General features: G+C 40.2%; 1 protein-coding gene and 1 long non-coding RNA gene across 2 annotated transcripts in view; both read left to right on the top strand.

Moving 5' to 3' along the window:
- LOC149374899 (uncharacterized) overlaps window positions 1-15147 on the top strand; it is a 50445-nt gene extending 35298 nt beyond the window's left edge. Inside the window, exon 2 of the long non-coding RNA XR_016292949.1 lies at window positions 14301-15147. This is a non-coding gene — a long non-coding RNA (uncharacterized LOC149374899). The remainder of the gene's footprint in view (window positions 1-14300) is intronic.
- A 241-nt stretch (window positions 15148-15388) lies between these two features.
- Window positions 15389-22467, top strand: part of Oamb (Octopamine receptor in mushroom bodies) — a 52666-nt gene continuing 45587 nt past the window's right edge. The window contains exons 1-2 of the mRNA XM_089591186.1: window positions 15389-15649; window positions 18190-18327. Coding sequence (XP_089447312.1) covers window positions 15389-15649; window positions 18190-18327 — 399 coding nt within the window. The remainder of the gene's footprint in view (window positions 15650-18189; window positions 18328-22467) is intronic.

Genomic DNA, 22467 nt, shown 5'->3' on the forward strand with positions numbered 1-22467 from the left:
CTCTTGAAATTAGGATTTTTTTTATTAATTCTAAATTTTTGATTTTTTCCAAGTACATCATTTTTTTATTAGGTATGGTACTAAAGTAATGATTAATTATTATACCCATTAGGATTTGTTAAACAGTTCAGGTTGCAACCAAGAAGTTCTTAGAGTGACATCGAAAATAAACAAGCGAATGCAACAACCGCATTTTTTTTTTTTAGGATTTTTGGATATTTTTGTGAATTATTGTTGCAGAAATAAAAACACAAATAATATTTCAGAATCACTGACACAGAATCATACCAAATGGGAGAGGCATAATAGTGCAAACATGAATAGAGACACTAGTATACATACTTAGTAAAAGACCTACGGTGATGGATACAATGCAAAGACATTGAGATTTATTAAGCGACGTACAGGCACATAAATAAAGAGGTAACTGCATAAAAGCACAAACACAGAGATAAAGGTGAATTTCTAAAGAACAACGTTTTGAGATTAACAATAAAAGGTACAATAATGGACCTATACGAACAATAATTTGTATACAGTGCACCGTGGATCCTGGAAAATAATGAAAAGAAATACAGGTACATAAACATGCCCATTCACTTGGAAATGTAACAATAGGAAGACGAAAAAAGAAAAAAGACAACAAGAGTTAAATAAATGATTAAGGTAAATTCACCAACAAAAAATAAAATCAAATTGTATAAGCCTGAAATAAGATGGAGCGAAGAAAGTGGGCAACTATAAATTTTAACAACACGAGTAGCTTATTAATAAATATCTAGTCCGATTACCAACTACAGAAACACAAGTGTCAATGCAGGACTAATCAATGGTAGAACAAGAATATAGCACAAGAAAAGAGAATTGAAAATTTAAGAAACAAAGACAAAAAACCGTGATGTACAGAAAGAGATACAAACACAAAGACTCGTTAAAAATGCAAATAAACAAAACTGATACCACTTCAAAGACATACTTAAAGTCATAATTACTGTGCTACTTGCATAGGGAAAAAAAAACATAAACCGAGATAAGGAGGGCTGTAAAGGCGGAATTGCGAATATAAAGTCTGGGAAATAAAAGTTTAGTAACTAAGATTAGCAGCCCCAGTAGCGGACAACTAGTTGTTAAGATGTAAAAAACGGCAAAGATAGAGTTTGCGATACAAAAAAGATTCAGAAAAATAATTTAAAAGCAAATGAAAAAGAAAAAAAAAGATAATGACAAAGATTTTCTGTTTTATTAAAAAAAAAAATTGCAACATGAAAAAATCAACGCACAAGAAAGTTGTTATAGTTAACACGCAAAAAAAATGTGAAATAATGATTTTGTAACCAAGGGAAAATATTCTTACAAAGAAACTCTTACAATTAAAAATTTTTTTACACAAAGTTCATTACAACGAATACTGGACGACTTGTTACTTTAAAACAACGTTTGCTAACAAAAAAAAATGACTTTTTTGAAAATTCTCAATACCCATCGGTCCAATTAAGCAGTAATCAAAACGTATTATTTGTGCAATAAGAAGTTATTACGCAAGTTTCAGTGAGTAATGCAAGTAAATGATCATTAAAATGCGTTAAAAGTTTCAATAAGCGGAAAAAAAACATTTTCCTACCTTGAGCGTTTTTGAGAGGCTGGTGTGCTCTCGGTAGGAAAAATGGTATTCGCCACATAAGCTTCATCCCTCCGGGGCAACCTTACGGACCATCAGCCGCAAAATAGCCGCAGAGGCGATAGCATTTATCCGACGAAAACTACTAATTTTCAATAAAGGTTTGAACGTAAATTCTAAAACTTGGCAGAAGTTGACGAAAGATCGAACCGAGAGGGAGGGGAGGCAAAGTCCCACAGGTATGAATAAATAAAATGTGTAAGCTACAATAAATAAACAGTTTAAATATATAACATGCATTTATATTTTGTGCATCAACTATAATACAACGAACATTCAGCGTTAGATTTTGGAATTTTTTCAACGAGTACCAGTGAAAAGTCAAGATCAAGATCCACCAATGAAAATATTGGCATGAGTTACTTCAGGCTCGATTAATTTAAAAGTACTCAAGTACATAGTGCTCAGAAAAAAACCTAACTGTTTTCGTTGAAAATGCAAATGTTACCACAAATTTTTCAGTTTTACGACTTCCTTCCTCGGAAGCTGTTGAATCGTGTTCCAAACTAAAATCATAACAAATATCCACAATGGCCGAGTACGTTCGAGTGGCGTATCCAATAAAAATACACGCATACAGAAATGAGCCAAAAAAAAAAAAAAAAAACCTCATCCACTAAGAGAGTTAGCAAAGAGAAATGCCACCGTAGCGCCGACTAGCTCGAAACGTAGTATGAAGAAAGCTACTGGCTGCACACGCTGCGTGTACGAGGGACGGGAGCACATGCATGTATGCATGTACGCGCTCCTCTCTCTTTTCCACCCCTCGGAGCGCGTGCGAGTAAAAGAGATCGGTAGGTATGTATACTTGGCGTTAGGTACACCCAGCGCAGAGGGTCGTACACGGAAACGCGAGGGAGGAAGGGAGGAAGAAAGGTTCGTGGGCGCGCAGGACGTGAGCTAAATACCCAATGACTTCGATGGGTGTACTTATATACATGTAGGTGGCACACGTCTTTCTCTCTCTCTCTGTCCCTCTTGCCGCAACTCTCACCTCCATCATACATATATATCGGCAACCTCGAAAGCACATCGTACGCGCGATCGGTATGCGCTGGCCACTACCTACACTGCTTGTCGCTCGAAACGAATATCTCTCTCGCTCTGTACCAACGTAACCGTACATATATACGTATACACGTGCGCATTGATGGAAAAGGCCACTTATCTACCATCTTTTGTGGGCCAACGAGCCCGAGCTTCCATTCAATGGACTTTGGTCCATGCATCCACTGCAGTGCGCGACGTCGAGAGCTGAATTTTTAGCTCTTCCGTGCTTTTTTTCCCCTCCTTTTGCTCGTTGCTTTTCACGATTGCTTATACATACACACACACACACACACATCCACTTATACGTTACACGAACGCTTTTGCTCGGATTGAAAAGCTCCACGTGATGCGCGTGTGCATCGATGCACGGGTTGAAGCAAGCCCGGTTATGAGTAGCGAAAAATTTACTCCGACTGCATGGAAATTTTCGAAAACGAAGCCATTAGTTTTGACACAAAAACGGGTTAGTTCCTTCTCCGTGTCTATTATTGTTATTCTCATTTCTTTATATTCCTAGCGTCGAATTTCGTCGCTGCGGTGCTTTCAATGTTTCATACATATACTGCCGATGCTCGAGTGTACGTCCGTATTGAATTTTTCATGCGCCAAGTGCATACTTTTAACCCCCCCCCCCCATCTGTGTGTACAACATCGAGGCGAGAGCTCGAAACGGCAGAAAAAATGTCCCGAAACTCTCGTACACTCCGGTGCTGATCGCGTCCTCGTTCCGCGGAGCGAATTTTCGGTGGCGCCCTCCTGTCTCTCTCTCTCTTCACTTGTACACACGATCGCGAGTAATCTCGAAAATGAAGCGTCCCCCGAAAATTTTTGGCAATCGTTTGTTTTCCAGCAGCTAGGCCTTTTCTGCTCACTCGGCCGGGAGTGCAGTTAACAGTCGGCACATCGATCAGGGGAATCCCCGGTTTGCTTCCAAGTTTCGGGAACAGGGTGACAGGCGTATGGAGCGCAGCTAGAGTTTGAAAGTCCCGCGGCGTGCTTGTTGGTCGCAACTTTTCTCCACTTCCCGTTGTAGGCGACGGGAAAGAAGGAACCTACGACCCTGGGCGGTCGTAAAGACGATCCGGGAAGCCGTGGGTACGTGAGCTTTGTTCTGTATCCTCGGGAGCATTGATTTTTCCCCCCTTTTTTTTTTGTAGGTGATGCAGCGCTTGGGTCGACTCGCTCGCCTGGGCTCGATTGGAAGTGGAGCGTCGCCGTGGTTATTGGAAGGGCGCGTTTGTATTCAAATGCAACACGTAGCTGCTCGTCGGTGCGTTACTGGCGGTGCGGGCCGACACTTTGACGGGAGAGAAAATTCGTGTTCGATTGGAAAAAGAAGAAGGAAATAAAGAGAGAAATGGATGGAAGGAAAAAAGAAAGAAAAAATTGGGAAATCGTGTCGACATCGGAATGCACGACGTGCGATGTATACGCCGGTGGAAAACGGGCTGACGTTTCGGAGTTTCGTTCGTTTAATTGGACTTTTGATACAGTCGATTCCGAGTGTACAAGCGGCTTAGGTGTATTTACGTGTGCAGGTGGTTGTGCTTTTTATTTTGTCTATAATTTGACAGCAAGATTTTAACGACTTTGAGTGTGTACTAGTGGCTAACTGCAGTTTTTTTACGTTTCAGGGTTACAGAATACTAATCTTAAGGTATTGTTTGTGCAAATATAAGATAATATAGTGATATTTGGTGAATAATGGAGTGTAGTATTCTATAAAACGTCTATTAGGATATGAAAGTACGATTGCGTCAACCTTCGTGCTTTGAAGTATCCCAATTCTTTAAATCTCACGTTTCAATATGATTTTTTTTTTTTTTTGTCAAAACTTAAGATTAAGAAACATGTTAATGCTATACCACTTGTATTTAATTATATTTATATACGGGATCAAAAAATCCATAAAATACAGCGATACTACGTACTGAGTCTTTTTCAATCGGTTCATCACGTCAACAATTTTTACGATTAATACAAAAGGACTCGTTAATTTAGATTTGTATGATAGAGTTGAGGTATTGCTTTTTTTGAACAAAATTTTTTGTGTAACCAGTACGTGTCGTGAGGTTCATACGCAAAGAGAAATCTTTACCTTCTATACTATCTCTGTCCGAGTTAACTGTGGAATGGTGTGATTGAAAAGGTTTCTAATATCCTAATGAATCGTTATTTTGTGCCGCCCTTCAAAATTTATACAGTTTTTGATACTTTCAAAATCACGTGTCTGGAAAAAACTATGTTCAGTGTGTAATGATCCGTGTCCGATGGTCAATCAATCAGAAGAATCCACTTCAATTTCAAATTCCAACGTGACAAGCTTAGCCTAGGATGAAACTCACGACTCCCACGTGTGTGGCAGTATATTGTCTGTGTACTTACTTCTTAGCAACAATACATTACAGCCTTATAATAACGAAATTAATATAAATTAACATGATATGTGATTTTTAGGTTTAATCATTTTTTTTTCATGATTCTTGGTATAAATTAAAACTTTCCTTGGGTAGAACAAACCAAATCGGTTGGTACTTTCAATAGTCTCGAAAAGAACTTAATAAACCATGGAAATATGAAAGTTCTGCAGCGAAATGTCAAAAAACCATTCATACGTGAGATTATCCACAAGCCCCGCCAAAAACTTTAACCTTCTATGTTCTACAGAAATATCCTCCTCCTCTTCCGCTGATCCCAAAACAACAGCGCACAATACTTGTGGTCGGATCACGCGAGGCACAGCAGCCGACTCTCGCATGCACTTCTCCCTTTGCACGTATAACCTCCAACTCCTTGAAAACCCCCCACTTGATAACTTTCCCTTTCGAGGCTTAGTCGCGTCATCGCGCGCACCCCCTCGTACACAGCAAGTAGCCGTTCCAATCGCCACGTATAAGTATACCCACTACGCTTGCGTGTGCATGTACATGTAACACACGTAAAATTAATTTTTCACCTATCGATCACCTCCCCACCCTTGCTTGGTATTATCACACGTGATACCTTCAACGGCCATTGGCATTGGGGTATCATGCGTCAAGCAATGGTAGGACCTTGCTGGTGCATTGTTAATAGGAGTATAGCTCCGTTGCCGCTAACAATAGGTCAATACAACTCTTTTGCGTGCGTGTAGGCCGAGGTCTTTAGAAAATCGTGAGCTGCAGGAGAGATCAAACATTTTTAAAAAGGTTTTTCTCGACTCATTTACCGTCCAGCAACGAAAAAAAAAAAAACAACGGTCATGGTTTCCAGTTTTGTCCTTGCGTATCTTTTTCCAAAACTGATATACCATTTTATAGTAACAGTGACTTTTCGTGACGTTGGGTGGTGGTAAATCTCTCAAGTAATAGTTTTCAAAATCGCTATTTCCTACCTCTACAGTCGAGTCACAATTTTTCGAAGACTTGGACGTGTATTCGTTTCAAGAGCAAGCAAGTGCGCACTTGAAAAGCAGCAATAACAACGGCCCAGTACAACGAAGAAGAAGAAAAAAAAAAAAAAAAAAGTCGATTATAATTACTATCGAGCGTGGCGCTACGCAAGCGCCAGTTACGACACGTGCATATATACACACGCATATATGTCACACGTGGACGCGTGGGTGTTTGAATATTATACATCCAAGAAGAGAAAGTGCTCGTGTATGTATACATCCTCTGATGGTGTACGAGCTCGTGCCAACCGCAAAGTGGCCGCGTGTTGCGTACATATATTATGAACTAATAATGCTCTCGTGTATATATATATTATGTACCCCATTGTGCGTGTGTTTTTGCGTGTATGATATACTGGGTGATAACCGGTTTGGCGCTTAATTAAGTGGAGGTGCCAAGTGCACCGCTCGGCTCTGTTTTCCCGTACAACGACGCAGTGACTAATCGTTTCTTTTATTCGGCTACCGGACGTGTATACGTCGTGTGTACCCGACGCTGTGGTGGCGAATGTGTTTAAAGATTATAACGAGTTCGAATCTCACGAGGTCGATTGATTTATCGGTTCGCTGGTGTGTTCGTGGGTGCTTGGATTTTTTTTAATCGGCGAACGAATAGTCGATCGGTCGGACGATGCGTTTGATTGACGGGTGTGACGCTTCTTTGGCCCTTGCGTCTGACTGAAATCGGATGTTACTACTTGTGTCTCTGATGACGTACGTGTATTTTTTCTCTTTTTTTCTCACGTGAATCCTTTTTTTTTTTTTTTCATTTATTTTTTTTGTGCACCAAAGAATGTGTTCCTCGATAGCTGTTTGAGCATTAACTGCATTTTCATTAAAAATCCATTGCCATTTTCGATCTGAATTTTCAACATTTTAGTTTTTGAAAAACTCCTTTCTCGTCTTCTATAGGAGCCCTGAGGTCTTAAAACTCTGCAATAATTGTCCGTAAAGCAAATCATGTCCTTCACTGGAGGGACCTTTTTCGTACAATAGTAATAAGCAAAAACAGTTTACTTATAAAAATAATAGTGGAAAAAAAAATTCGTATAATTGACAAGCGAGCATTGTCATCAAGATTGGAATTTGATTACATAAAATAGTATCCGACTTTGTATTTTGTGCAGTAAAGACTTGTTGCATATTACTGGGATTAGCCACGTCATTCCAAAGCGAAGAAAACAAAAACTCACGTATACCTACACGATTGTACTTTGGATAGCTTGTGTTTTGACACCTAGGGTGTACGGGGTTACATTTGACTATTTTCATCTGAACAAAAATTATCAAAGCCACATGTGAAAATGGAGACTAAAATCTCACACTGGTGATGTAACGAGTGTCCATCAAAAGATCACCTCATCTAAGATGGTCCCTCTAGTTAGCTGAGCAATAACAGTTTTCGTTGAACGATAAGGCTCAAGGTTTCTAATGCCCCCACTTACATAGCCTCAACACCAAGCCTCCAAAAAGTAGCTGTATTTTCGCAAGCTATTCTACTCATCGTTTCATCATTCTGATAACTCTAGAAAACAGTCCAACTTGCACACCAGCCCTTCATTACTTGCGCCCCTGGAGTATAATATCCCTGGCCCCTTCTACTGCTTCCTTAACGCTTGACAGCTATGAATGTCTACTTCGTGCTCTGCTGCGTATACCTTGAGGATAAAGTAGCAAATCTTTTTTTGTAACCTTTCTTTCGGTGTGTAGTTATGGCTGCCAAGTCAGTATCAACGTCAACTGATTTTCGTTGTACTCCGATGCTTTGAGTCCACAGCCAAAAGTTCCTAGATTACACTGTTGCGTCATCAAGTTAATTAGATAGTTCTATTTCAGAAATATTCTTCCTCATTCTGTTTTCGACCCTCATTTTACTCTTCTTCTTTTTGATAGCTTTTCAGACTCCTCTGCTCTTCTGTTTCGTGTAGAGCCATCGATCTCTGCCACTGTAACACGTTGATTTTGCTCAGTATTTCACTCACGATTTTCACTTTAGGTATATACTGCGTAGTCTTACCAAGTAAGTCAATTAGACTTTCGAGAAAACGATGGCATATACTAACACGTCTCAGACAATTTTCAGATGTCCTTGATAGATTTTGGGCAACTGGAATTTGTTAAAAATAATGTTTACAACTTCCTTTTTAATAAATGAAAAATGTGCCTTTTTTTGTTTTCTGTGTTGCTTTTTAAGAAATTGCTCGCATCAACTCCACGTGTGCTGTTGGCCTCCACTTCTTGAACTGACCAAAAAGTTGTTCCATGCTCTTTGGGCTGTTTTTTTATGTGTGGTGTAAAAAAACCTTCTATGGGTGATTTCCTAGTAGATTCTTACTGGCTGAGAAACCACCCCCACATGAAAGAGCAGCCCTAATGGCTAGACACCCCTTTAAAAGAAAGTTGTGGGGGCGGAGAAAAAGAAAGGAAGAGAAATGGACTGCCAAGTTTGTGGCCAAGAAGCAACGATCAAGGGTAGATCTTTGACTGCCACTGACGCAAAAAGTGTGAGGTACGATTTAAGTGGGATAGGAAACCACCAGCTTTTATACTGTACATATTTTCCTGAGTGTCAGTTGTCCATTTTATCTGTACAAGTGTAGCTCTAGAGACAATATATTTTTCCCTTACATATAGATAAGACTAGTTGTTTGAAAGAGGTACTCTCGAAACTCCGTTTGAGATCCTTTGACATCTTCGAAAGGCGAATGAATCTGCATGAGGAATACGGTTGGCTCGACACAACAAGGTTGTACGAAATTTTTAGTTACCACGGTACAAGTGACTACCTGAACAATGACGTCACTTACTTTCAAGCTGGAGAATTTGTGAACCTATATACATGTCTTGTATTAATTTTGGATAACTACTTGACACTTCAGAGCTGTTGTAAGCACGATAAAATTGATAAGAACTCAAATTGTGTGTTCCAAATGACATCGACAATATACAATGTCTAAGGGAAAATCATAAGTTCAGAGCTCACTCGAGGAAGCGAAAAAGTTTCATCCCACTTTTACTTCGTACGTAACCGCGCGATTTACGATTTGATCGGTTCATTTAGCCGCAGCCACGTACAGTCGGGAAAGAGTATAGAAACGAGGTCGGTGGTAGCGAGGAGGAGGGTGACTCGTTAAGCCGATGGGCCAATCGTTGGGGGGAAACGATTTAATTAATTAACAAGATAAGCGCCCCTATACGATATCACAAGGAAGACTTTTTACGAGCTCGAACTTCGAGGTACGGCGTTTAGGTAGTTTGGACGAGGCAGCAACAGCAGTAGCAGTCGATCAGACTTACAAAGGCTATATCTGGCCGCATCGATCGGGCCAACGATTGCGTGCCCCGCGATTTTCCCAAAGAGCCTCGTAGACACGTGTTATGTGTGTGTGTATATAACCGGGTTACGTTGGCTTCCGTAATGCACGTGAACATTGACGTTCGTTGCTGATGTTATTGGATTCCAATTTATTTCCATCGAAAATGACTCGCGCGCGTATGTCTGTGTGTGTGTGTGTACATGTGCGTAAGGTCAAACCTCCGATATTGATGCTCTTCGATTGTTTGGGCTATTCGCGTTCCTTGGAGATAAATAAAATATCATTAACGTGCCCAGTACCAATGGCGCAACGCGAGGTCTACTCGTGCAGTATCTTTTTTTTTTATGACGAAGCACTCGATTTCGCGGGGTTTTTCAGTCACTCGTACTGATGAAAATTATTTTTTCAGGTAGTCGAAAAATAGAAGAAACGTCTTTCTAGAAGACACGACCACTTTTTTTGAAGTGGCTCGTACATTGCATGTATACTGTGCTATGCACGACGATTCATTTATAATGAAGATACGCTTTCTCAAAATTTCAGACCACTTTTACTGACAAAATATGCAAAAAAAAAAAAAAGGATTTTGCATTTTACATGAACTTTCAGGGTTATTTGGCTTTTCTGTACCGTAAAAGCAGTGGTTTCTATGTATGCGAACAAAATTTCTTTGCCATAAATTAAATTCAAGTAATACGAACTACAAGTTTTTTGCTAATGTTTTCAAAAAGGTTGTTTTTATCGAAGAATCATCCCTATATTCTTATATCTCAAAGAGGCAATATAGGTTATGTGTGTACGTTGATGTTTGTCGTATTTGTAATTAAATATAATAATCTTCTCACTTTGATTACTCCAATTGTTTTATGAGTTTAATTTTACGGACGAAAAGTAATGTTTTACAAGCTTTTATGATATTCTTTTGATTTGAAGCTCTGTTGACCATGATGGCAGGGTATGAGTCACCCAAAGTACTTGCTACATAACCTAAAAGCACAAATTGACTGTAGATGGCAATATTTCTAAGAAAATGCACAGGAGTAAGTTGAAAAAACATGCAAAAAGAAAAGGCACGTAAGTATGAATCGAGCCAGGGTAGTATACTTACACGAGATCCCACAAATTCGCTGGGAAATGAGCGAAATCGGTCGGGTTTCGCGTGTTACTCCGTACAAACTGCATACGCCAACCTTCTCGTAATACCATACTTTGACTGGTTATTTTAGGACGCGGCTATTTTTCCAGGTGTCGCGTGAGTAAATACAAATCCGAGCCCCGTTCCGCAGGATTGGAACGAGGCTAGTAAGACGCCGATCGACGCCCGCGATAGACCCACGATACGGAGTCCCAGATAAATGTGATTCGCCGCGTAAACAACGGCTCTTGCTCCCATTCCAGTTCTCCTATCGCCCCCTCGGATAACACTTGTTTCGTAAGATTGACTGGTTAAGTGTGAACTGGAAACATGTGGGACTTACAGTTTTACCTGACGATTCCAACAAACATTCAATATACGAATTTCATTCTTTTGAATAGCATCATGTGCATGTTTTTTTTTTCATTATTAACAGCTGTAATGAAATTAATCTTTTGCGTTGAATACGAATCAAGATATTTAGAGCTGATGGCGTCAAAAAGCGCGCTTTTTATACTTCTTATAATTAATTCAAGACCAAGAAATATAGGGCTAATTTCTAAAAATCCACTGAACATGAAAAAACTTATTTTTAATGAATGAATAATTTGTCACTAAGACTATTAGTCATACAAGGAACATCATATGTTAAATAGTTAGTACTTCTAAATTTGTCAGATACAGAAGTAAAAAAACACAAGAATAAGGAATACATGATACATTTCTCACGGTTGTGAATAATTTAATGAGATGAAGACAAAAAACAACAACGTGACATTCTTGCATAAGGATTTTCACACAAACTAAGACGAAATTTTCAGAAACGAAAAATTGAATTTTTATATGAAATACAGGTGATTCGTGTTTCGTCGAGTTAAATATTAAATAATCAGATGTCATGTTCATTGAAAGTGGTTGCAAATTCGGACCACTTGTTACAAAATCCCCAAGTAGTACGCTTACAATTAAAAAATAAACAATTCGAAACCCTCGTGTTATCGGTAAGTGACTTTCATCGAGTTGCGAGAAAAAATTCAATTCGTCACCCGCCCCGAGAACCCCAGCGAGGTGTGCAGGTGCGCCAATTAGGAATCGATATTCCAGCGAAGCTGTACAACGTTAAAAGAAGAGAAAAGAAAAAAAAAAGGAGGAAAGAAAAAAAGCTGCAATCAGCAGAATCGTTTTTCTCCGCTGCACGGTACATAGCAGTAACGGTAACAGCTATGCGGGAGGCCATCTCCGCCGAGAGCGCTTCCCTCCTCAAAAGCCCAGAGCCGGTCTCCAACGGAGGGGTGAGGCGCGAAAATCCACCGAGGAAATTATCATTCCCCAGCCCTCGAATCGATACCAGCTCGCACTGTATACTTGAGCCCATAACGAGCTAAAAAGAGGACAGCGCCTTCGGCCCCTGCAGCCCGAGGACTCGATGAAAAAGAAGGAAAAAAAACGCGCTCCTCTTTTACGCGCCGAAGCGCCATTCACTCTCTCGACAGGGGGGGAAGAAAAGTTTTCTTCGCGCCCCCCGATTGCGCAATAACTTTCCTCCTCTCTTTTCCTGGGATTCTCATTGCACCACGGCTGTGCGCCTACATACAGCCCACTGTGTACACTCTATGGGTGGGAGAGCCCGGTCTGACCGTATCTGGACTCGGACTACTTAAACGAGCAAATGGCCACGGCTCACAGATATACGGAGCCCAGACGCAGATGGATATATACTTACCTTGCACACACGTAGCGAATTCGCCTAAGGAAACTTTACGAGTTGGTTATCTGTGGCTGGCGAGCGTATACATATATATATATACCTGCAGGCTGTCATTGCCCGGGAACAAACGAATCGCAGGGAGGTATTTACAATGGAAATTTCTCTTCGCCAACTCGATCGCCCTCTTCACGCGAATCATTTCGAGGAATCCCTTGGTAGTGGCGTTGATGCATTCTCCCCTCGGTAAACGTGCCCGAGTTTGCTTTTTGGTTAATCCCACCGATATTTGGTTGTGCAATGCATTGCTTGACCAAAGACAGAAAAGGTTGGCCAAATTTTTTTTTTTATTTAGGTTTGGTCGCGTTGTTCGCTTGGGTCGTGATACACCCGTTTTTTACATCACTAAAAATGTTGGCATTGAACTTTGGTACCGGTGTACTTGTGCAAATTGTTCGTGATCTTATCGCACGGCTTACGTACTCGCACGCACACGAGTTGAAATTCATTACACAATGATTATATGCAAATCCGCGCTTTCACTTTGGAAATTGCCTGGTCAGGCCAACGCGGTAATTGGACGCTGCCATCTCCTTAGCCACGAAACCGTAGGTAACAATAGGAAGTTTTGCAAGCTGAAAGAACGTGCCGAGTTCGTCCCAAGGTCGTTGATCACACGATCCGGCTCGTTTGCCTGCAGATTATGCTCGGTGATATTCAAATGAGGCGTGAGCTGCCTTTTGTAAACAACTTCCCGAAACTCGTACGAAATCGATATAGAGACTTTTGCGCCCGGGTACGAGATTACGCGGGACAAAGGATTTGTTGGTACGGGGAAATGGGAGTCAGAGACATCTGTTTTGCGCGGAACAAGCACAAGTGATTGTTTCCATCGCAGAACAGTGTACCAAGTAGGGATGGGATCAAAGATTAGTCCAAGATTAAACCCAATGCCAAAAAGATCAAAGTGACCGCGAAATTCGATTTCCTACAACTTCGGTCTAACATCCCGTTGTCCATAAAAACGAGTTCTCGCTGCACTTAAAACAAACATTGGTTACAGTACAGATGAGGATTAACAAAAAAACTTATGATGAAAAAAATTCAAGGATCGAGTAAAACAACGTTGCTGCTTAAGTTGCATCTCGAGTAATGAGCACTTCAGCACTCCTTCATAAATACGCGGTCTAACTTTTCTCCCCAATTTGTAACTGATGACGATAAACTTTGGCTTTGTTGATTATTCCGGGTGGAAGTATGCGCCTGATCATTATTTTACATGAAAGTGGCTATTAAAGTGTTAATAAATGATAATTTATCTAATTGAGGTAGTCTGTTATAGAAATGATTTACTGAATACCATTAAACTAAAGAAGTAGTAACAATCTACTTTCCACTGTTTCACAAGTCAACTGCGGTATTTGCCCAATAGACGGTGGACTAAGAGAAGTCCACTTTTGTACTAAAATGTAAGAATATTTTACCTACCACATGAGTTATATGGTTTGGGAAGTCATGTGAATCGGAATGTTTTCTTTGTACAGAAAAAAATATCCTTTTTATTTCTAAGGAGTTTCAAAAATTTTTTCTTCGTGATTAGTCGTTTATTTATTCACTTGTTGGTACACAACTATTGTGCGAGTAACTCTAATACATATAAAATCGAGTAGAAAATTATAGAATTCTCCTTTTCCTGCGCTTAAAAAAAAGGTTAATTCCTAGTGTGTGTTACCCATTTGGGATAATAATTATGTAAGAAAAACCAAAGAAATGACAATAAATTCAAGTGTTGAGAGACATCTATTATCGTGTGATGCAAATCATAACTTTCCATCAATATTTTACGAAGAATAAGACCTCATGTACACTACCGATAAACACTAACTCTTTTTCGTAAACGATACAATAAAAGCTTGAACAAACAGCACACACAAAAAATCATGAATACACTAATCCAGGTTGTTTTGAACGTCTGCTTGCAGGACCCCTCAAAATGGAGGAGAGCGAGAGAAAGCCGCCCCGCCAGCGAATCTCCGCGCCAACGTCGTCCCTCGCCGATCTCGGAATCCTAAACAACAGCGTCCCCGAGTCCTGCCCGTCATTTTCGTCCTCGCTCGCGACGTCAGCTGGAACGAACGCCACTCCACCGCGCCAAAGTCACCGCCGTCGTCGTCGTCATCATCACCACCGTCGTCGTCGTTGGACGTTATCGCGCGCGCGGGAATGCACCACGCGCGACAGCGGTGCCCTTAAAAACGAATAAGAAAAAGGAAAAAAACAAGCTTAACGAGCAAAACAAGGACATCTTCCGTCGAGGTGCTCCTCGACTGGCTGTGATTGTGTTCATTTCCTGTTCTCTATCGTCGTTCTCTCCCCCCCTCCCTCCGAGCACGCTATACAATGAACGAATAATCGGTGCCGAGCACTCGCGAAATCGCCGGCAGGACAATAACACTCGGACGAAAAGTGCTAGTGTCAGGGATTTAGGAAAAAAAAAAGAAAAAAGAAAAAAGATAGAAAGAAACGAACGAGCAAACAAACAATGATAAAGACGCTCCATCCCGCTTCTACCCCCCGAACAACGTGTCACGAGAGCGATAGGCGGATGAACAAATAAATGGTATCGAGCCACAGTTGGGAGTGGGTCTTGAGCTTTGGTGGACAAAGTGTGTGCGAGTGAAACGAAAACAAACAGCAAACAGGTCGAAAGTGTAGTGGTCGCTTCGTCCGGGCTCAAGGAGCTTTAAGGACGGGGACTCGATAATACCGTGGATCGTTTTCGAGACAAGTGGATGAAACAAAAAGAAAACAATCCCATACAGCCGGGAATTTGCAGGGTACACGTATATACATATACATGCCAAAGAATATAAATCATAGTTTACAATTTCTCTCAATGATACAAGGCTACCGTTGAGTCCTTGTCCACTTTCCCGCCTTGGCTGGGAGTCTCGGTGGGTGGGGGCCGCGATGCGCCAATCGCCGAGGAGAAGACGTAAGCGCGAGTGGCTGTAGGACAAGGAAGGGCCGGGAGGTGGTGGGCTGGCGAGGAAGGGGGGGTTGCCAGAAGATGCGAGAGCTGAACGAGACCGCGTGCAACGCGTTGTACTCGGCGGTCGAGTGGACGGGAGCCGGGATAGTCGCGACCTTGGCTGTGCTCGCCGTGGTCAACGTCATGGTCGTCCTTGGCAACGTCCTCGTCATCGCTGCCGTTTACAACAGCATCAAACTACGCAACGTCACCAACATGTTCATCGTCAGTCTCGCTGTCGCTGATCTCATGGTTGGCGTCGCTGTGCTGCCCTTCAGCGCCACCTGGGAGGTGTTTAAGGTAAGTTTTTCTCCTTTTTCTAAGACTTTTGTCCATTTATGCTTTGGAGTTTTGCCCTTGCGTTTAGTTAAAAGAATGATTAGTGGTGCTGATAGTCGTGAGCCTGCTCTGTTTCCAAACTTCGCCATACCATGCAAGTTTGCACATCACAGTGGTATTGAAGCTAAGAGGGTGGTTCTAATTTCGCCCGTGCCAAATTGTCCTGCAGACTTTTCTGCATGTTTATTGCGCCCAAACCCTGCAACCTGAGCTGCAGTTATTCCTGGAGACTTCCCTACGGCCTGTCTCAAGTTTTCAAGAAAAAAAGTTGTGTCCTGATCTAATTTATTGAAGGTAGATCAGCCACCTTCCGGATGATAACAACAAAACTGGGGAGTTGAAGTAATTTTTTAAACAATTGTTTGAAAATAAAATTATTTTTTCTAGTTTATAGTTTTTTAAAAGTTGTTCAAAAATACTTCAACTCCCCAGTTTTTATGTTATCGTCTGGATGATAACGGCATATGTGGCTGATTTACCTTCAATAAATTAGATCTGAACACAACTTTTCTTCTTGAAAATTTGAGACAGCCCAGTTTTCAGGGGAATCTGCAGAATTTGGGCGCAATAAACATGTAGGAAAGTGTACAGGATGTCTGCAGGTAGGCTACAGGGTAATTTGGTACGGGAATTTATGGAATCCTCACACCAATTACAACAGATTCCCTTATGTTTGTTACTTTACGTGAGAGAAGAATCGTTCATCTGAATGAAACTGAATCGTTAATTTCTCGCGAATCGTTTATCTTAAATTCGTGTTGCATGAGAATATAAGATCAATGGAAATTTAGAGAAATCTCTGGATTTGTGAGGACGGACGTGATTTCGGAAAACTATATTTCTAGTACGCCACAGTGAAAACAAGTGCTTATAGAAGGACGCCATAAAGGTTTTAGTTGGTTTCTGATGGATATCAGTATTATTGTTTGGTTGCAATAAATAATGGATTGCTTTGGTTGGGCTTATGCGAAATATCAAAGTGCTTATGGTATATAAAAAAAGTTTCACTTTACCTGGTGATCCTCAAAAGTTGCGGTAATTCTGAGACGAGTAACGAAGCTATAAAGCAATTGAGATTTTGATCGCATCGATTATCTTGAAACTGATGTATAACTTTTAATGGAAGGCACTCAATTGAGAACGTGTTTTTTTTTTATAATGTAATGATTCAACTGTTAACTTAATCTAATGACTATTGTTTGAGATATTTATCTCCCAAAGTGAAGTAATTATGAAATCTTTGTGAATCTGGGTATACAGTTAAATTAATGTCTAATAGAGACCCCAATTAATTTTTGATACCGTAACATCAATGCTTACAGAAAAATGTTCTTATAATTACCTGTAAAAATACTAAATAATGATAAACTTTTATCATTATTTTGTTGTGTACTAACAAAAAGTATCTAACAATCTTATTTAATTTTATAAAATACTTCGTAAGTGACTGTAAAAGAATATGTTGTCCTGTAAATATCTCTGTAATAAGTAAGTTATGTTTTTACACAAGTGCACAAACGATGGTGTTGGAAAAAAAAATCTTGAAATAATTACACTATGAGCAATCATTCCAATAGTAGTTTTTTTTCCTTTTCATTGTTGTGCACCGTAAGTCAGACTTAAATGTTTTATCCACATATCATGTAGAGTCACATATTAATACCATCTTATGTAGTACAATTTGACGGCTATTATACTTACATTTACTCAAGTACCATAAAACGTTAGGCTATGAAAACCTTTGACCTTCTAACTTTAGTGGGGATTGAATTACTCAATAAATGATAAATCCGAACGTGTAGGTAAATATCTTTGTACAAAATACGAGAGTTTCAAAATCCCTATTAAATCCCTTTCCAATATTGTCGATATTCTCCAATACTTTTGATACAATGACGTTGGTGCTTAACAACTTACACACACAGATATCCACCGGTAAAATTAATAAAGTTTTTAATTTCACATCAGTGTTTGAACAACGAGAATCGTGGAGTAAAACAATTTTTTCCTCGTCATTTTTTCCTACGAATCGTGTTTGCTCGCCACAAATACATTTTTAATCGAATTTTTAATTAATTTCGTAATCTCGCCAAAGCCTCGGACCGACCCACCAATAAAATTTCAATAGACCGGATCTCCGATCAATGTAATTACAGGATCCCACATTCCCCCTGCAATGCGAATACGCGTCGCCCAAGGCAGCGTTTTATGCTACGAAATTTTCTTCTCCCCCACTGGTGGCTCAAACGAATCACGTAGAGAACCAATCGACAAATCCGCGTGAATGGAAAGACCGGAAATAGGCGTCAACAAAAAAAAAAAAGAAGCGCAAACCAGTGGTTCCATGGGAATTTATCGGGAATTCCCACCACAACGCACGCGCGGCTAGAATAACGCGTCTGGGGCCAAAAGGCCAGGCAATCAATGCAATTATATGCGTAAATCGCGTCAGCGTGCCATCGTTCATTAGCTCGCCTCTGACTGATTGTTTCCAAACGCAGGTGTGGATCTTTGGGGACATTTGGTGCTCGATTTGGTTGGCCGTCGACGTCTGGATGTGCACGGCCTCGATACTCAACCTGTGCGCGATCAGCCTCGACAGGTACCTCGCCGTCACTCGCCCCGTCAACTACCCCCAGGTAAGATGGCGCGCTGTGCAAATTTAAACATGTATATATTTTATTTGGTACACTTTTACACAAACATACCTGAAATACACATATATTTTCATCCTTACATCAAGTCTGTTTTTCAATGACAAAGCATATGTTACGCATACCAATCACTCCCACGTGATAAGTTGACATCTGGATTCTGGATGAAATTTTTTTACTACAAAAATAAGTCTTTTTTTCTCCTTTTGATAAATAACTCTACGTATAAGGTTTAAACGAGATGATTAATATTTTCTGAGTGTCTGAGGTAGGATGATTCAACAGTGGGTATTTTTAGAGATGCAGTGAAAGAAAATACACATTAGAATAATGTCTGTGATAACAAATTTAGCTAACTTCTCTATTCGAATAATACGAACAATAAGTATAGGGAAGTGTTTTTCACAATGTATCTTGATATTTATTTATTCATGTCAAGAGGGAATATACTAACCCACGAAATTTAGTGTGAAAAAAAAAGTTTTCAGAATAACAAATAATTTTAATCAAACCGATTCGATTACCTCTGGAAATGTTGTGCATTGTATTCTATAAAAATACTCAATACACAAATGAATAAATTGTTAAATAAACAAAGAAACTAATTCGATTTTGCTAGTTTCGTCGAACAAAGTTTGTAAGAAGATTGTCAAAGATATTAGTTCCAACAACTATTACCTACGTACGATTTCTTGCTCGCAGCGCCGTCCCTTTCCTTAACTAATTTATAATCAATTTATCGGAAGTACAGAGTAGTTAGGGAGTGCATCAATTTTAGTGGCAATTTGCTTAGCAAGTGTCCAGGTTATAACGAAGAAGTTGTCTCTGTGTAGTTTGTAACTTTACACGTACTATGTGCATGGGAAGTGACCGACTTTGCTAACCAGGGCCATGATTGTTACGTCGTTTGAGTTCACGGACTTTCATTACATTAATCGCGTAAATATACAGCTTTCCCCTAAGTTGTGGACGTTTATTTGTTTAATTGAACTAATTGAATCATGCAAAAGTTGATTTTACACGTCTTAGGGTTACTCAATTCCATAGCTCTACACGAATAACACCTGAACGTTACTCAAGTATATTTTTGTAGTTGAATCGATGTATGAAAAAAAAAAAAGAGATATATTTGTTGACTTTGTCTTTCCATTATTTTTCTGTGGTCTACCACACTTGAGATCCTTTTAAAAACAAACATTGATTTTCTTCTAGTGTCAAGTGGACAAGATTATTACTTCTTTTATTTCGTGATCCAGGATGCATACGACTAAACAAATAAAGAGATTTAACTCATGTATGGGAGTTGTTTCTTTTTTTTCAATGCTTAATTCCACACGTTACTACTCCACGATTGTTATCAAAACATTTTGCTAAGAATAAGTACCACAGAGAGTGCCATTATGAGATGATTTTTCCATTTTAAAATATTTACACGTACATTCCAATGCAATTTACGCTTATCCAAGCGTCCATTTTCAAATTTCGAAGTCCCAACGACCTCGAGATAAAACTCCAATTTTTCCTTTTCAAACTTCTCGATAAGCTTCAGCCCAGCCACGCGTATTTCGCTCGAATTTTTCCTTCGTCCGAAAAAATAAAACGCCCCAATGATCGCACCTTTTCGATTTTTCGAGCTCCACCCACGTACGAATATCGAAACTAGCTCACGCGATTTCAATAGGAAAAAAAAAAACAAACAACAGATCTGTGCGTTCGCAATAAACGCAAGATGGTGGCGTAGGTAAAACGCCCGTGTTTTACTAACCCCTGTGCTATTCTAAATATCCATCCAACCAATATCCAACCCTTAAAAAAAAAAAAAAAAAAAAAAAAAAAAAAAAAAAAAAAAAAAACCCAACTTGCACCCATTTGTTACATTCAGAAAGAAAATAAGTTTAAAAAAAAAAGAAACTTAAACGTTTTTTCGACAGAAGCTCTTGCGTACTCGAACCCACTAAAATATACTCCGTCGCTACGAGCCAGAGGGAGTATAGTGCAAAGAAAGCACCGAAGAGGAGAAAAACGAAAGTCGGCCGTGATTTATCGAACGACGGCAATCCGAATCAGCTTTCCAGGGACCGTATACGAAAGTACATGATATGAGGAAGTTATACAGGACCCGCGCACGTGGTTTCCAGCCAATGTTAATACACCAAGGGCGCGGGGATATCGTTATTAGTTTCCCTCTCGTGTTTGTATGAATGTACGCAAGTGCAGCCACTTGGTGCGTTAATCTCGTTGAGTTACGATTTCTTGTTTCCCTCATTACAAATGTTTGGTGAATTCTACGTGGAAATCCACATGGAGGATTCCACATAAGAGTACACGTGTTGGGTGTTTTTCGGACTACACCTAATATTCACCCTCTGATATCCTCGTAGGAATATTAATCCAACTTGCATGATATCCACGTGGAATGAGACTTGATTTCCTAGACAATGCTAGACATACCCCGAAGAGATTCTACAGAGATTCCTTAAGGTACTGTCGAATGCTCGAGTACATTTTCCAACCACATCGCGATAATTACTCATCCATTGGCCCTTGGGGATTATATTTAGATTATTTGAACACTGGCAGCGTAAAGCCTTGAGATTCTCCGTTATTGTAGGGCTTCGTATTCGGCGTGATAATCGTACTACCAGCGCTGCTCTGGTGGCTAAAAATGCAACTATAACCTGTTATGCTTATATCGTTTTGAAATTTTAGCGGGCTTCGTGGTAATTGCAGTCTACTGAACAAATTATTCACTTTAATTTGGTAATTCATTTATTGTGTTTGTACAGTCATAAAGTACAGACAACACCTAACATAGCCTGGACTTGAATAATCACGAAGCTCGCTGGAATTTTAAAACGATAAGAATGTAACGGGTCATAGGTGAATTTTCAACCACCAGGGCAGCGCTGATTGGATTGAAATGCTCGCACGTGTATCATAAACCCAACCACATGAACATGTACTACAACGAGCGTAGGAGAAAAGAGCAAAAGCACACGTATCTCTCGAAAAGCCGCAGACATTCCTTTTTTCCTCCATACCACTGTATGGTCCTGGAATCTCGTTCACGCGATTCTTTACTCGTGGGTTTTATCCCCCTCCGCGTTACTTTTTTTTTTCCACCCACTCCGTTCCACTTCTGTGCAGCGTGTACCTTCCACTGTGCACACGTACACGCTGCACGTGCATTTTAACGAACACGGGCGCGCGCGCTCGGGGGAGGATTAAATCTGCTCGTGAGTTCGAGCTCACGCGGATTTGCGCCACAGAGAGGGAGATAGTGGTTTCACGGTCCGAGAGCTATGCTGCACGGCCGAATCGCTGTTGATGGGACTGGGCGCGTTTTTGTCTCACCCCTTCTCTCCTCCGTGCCCCCGAAAACACAACCGTCGAACTTACTCGTGTACCTACACATGTACCCCGTGCGCTATGTGTACTGCAGGACTCGGGATTGATGGAAAGTGCCTAGTCGGAATAACGAGCGATTACCATAGTGCTGTCTGGTAGATGAAATGGAGCCCACGGCTATTGCACTTTTTAACCTCAAACTAAAAAATTATTGACAAAGTATGTACAAATGGTTTGTGCAAATGAATGTACTTTGTACGATACAATCGTGTCTCGGTCTCTCGTTTGAAAATTGTTACAGGTGTTACGATGGAAGGATCTGATAAGAGATCACTTTTATATACCAATTCACCAAAAATTGATTCTTGAAGAAGTCGTATACAAGTGATATTAAGGAGGTTCCAGGGCCCTATAGGGTCTAAATAATTATTGAATCTAGTGGTACCATTTTTCATACCCCTAACCGGTCAAAACTTCGAGATATAAGTGTTACCTCTTATAAAGTGTATGCGTACGGTAAACATAGTAACCTATCAATTACAACCTCAAACAAAAGTGCCAGGTATGACGAATATACATGTCTTATGAATTAAAACTTTATCTTTCCAATTCCGTTGTCACTAAAAACTGGTAATTGGACTAAAAATTTGAATGATTGTGGGAAAAGGTAAGATACTGTGTTTACCTCCGGTAGTACGAGGGAATTTTGGGCAGCAATATTGTACTCGCAGGTTACGCGTAGCTTAGAAGCGCGTGTAGTTTAAATACAAAAGGTTA

This window comes from Copidosoma floridanum, unplaced genomic scaffold (assembly GCF_036245765.1).
Source record: "Copidosoma floridanum isolate Cflo_tuat_1 unplaced genomic scaffold, Cflo_Japanese_pri ptg000013l, whole genome shotgun sequence".
NCBI classification, from domain to species: Eukaryota; Metazoa; Arthropoda; class Insecta; order Hymenoptera; family Encyrtidae; genus Copidosoma; species Copidosoma floridanum.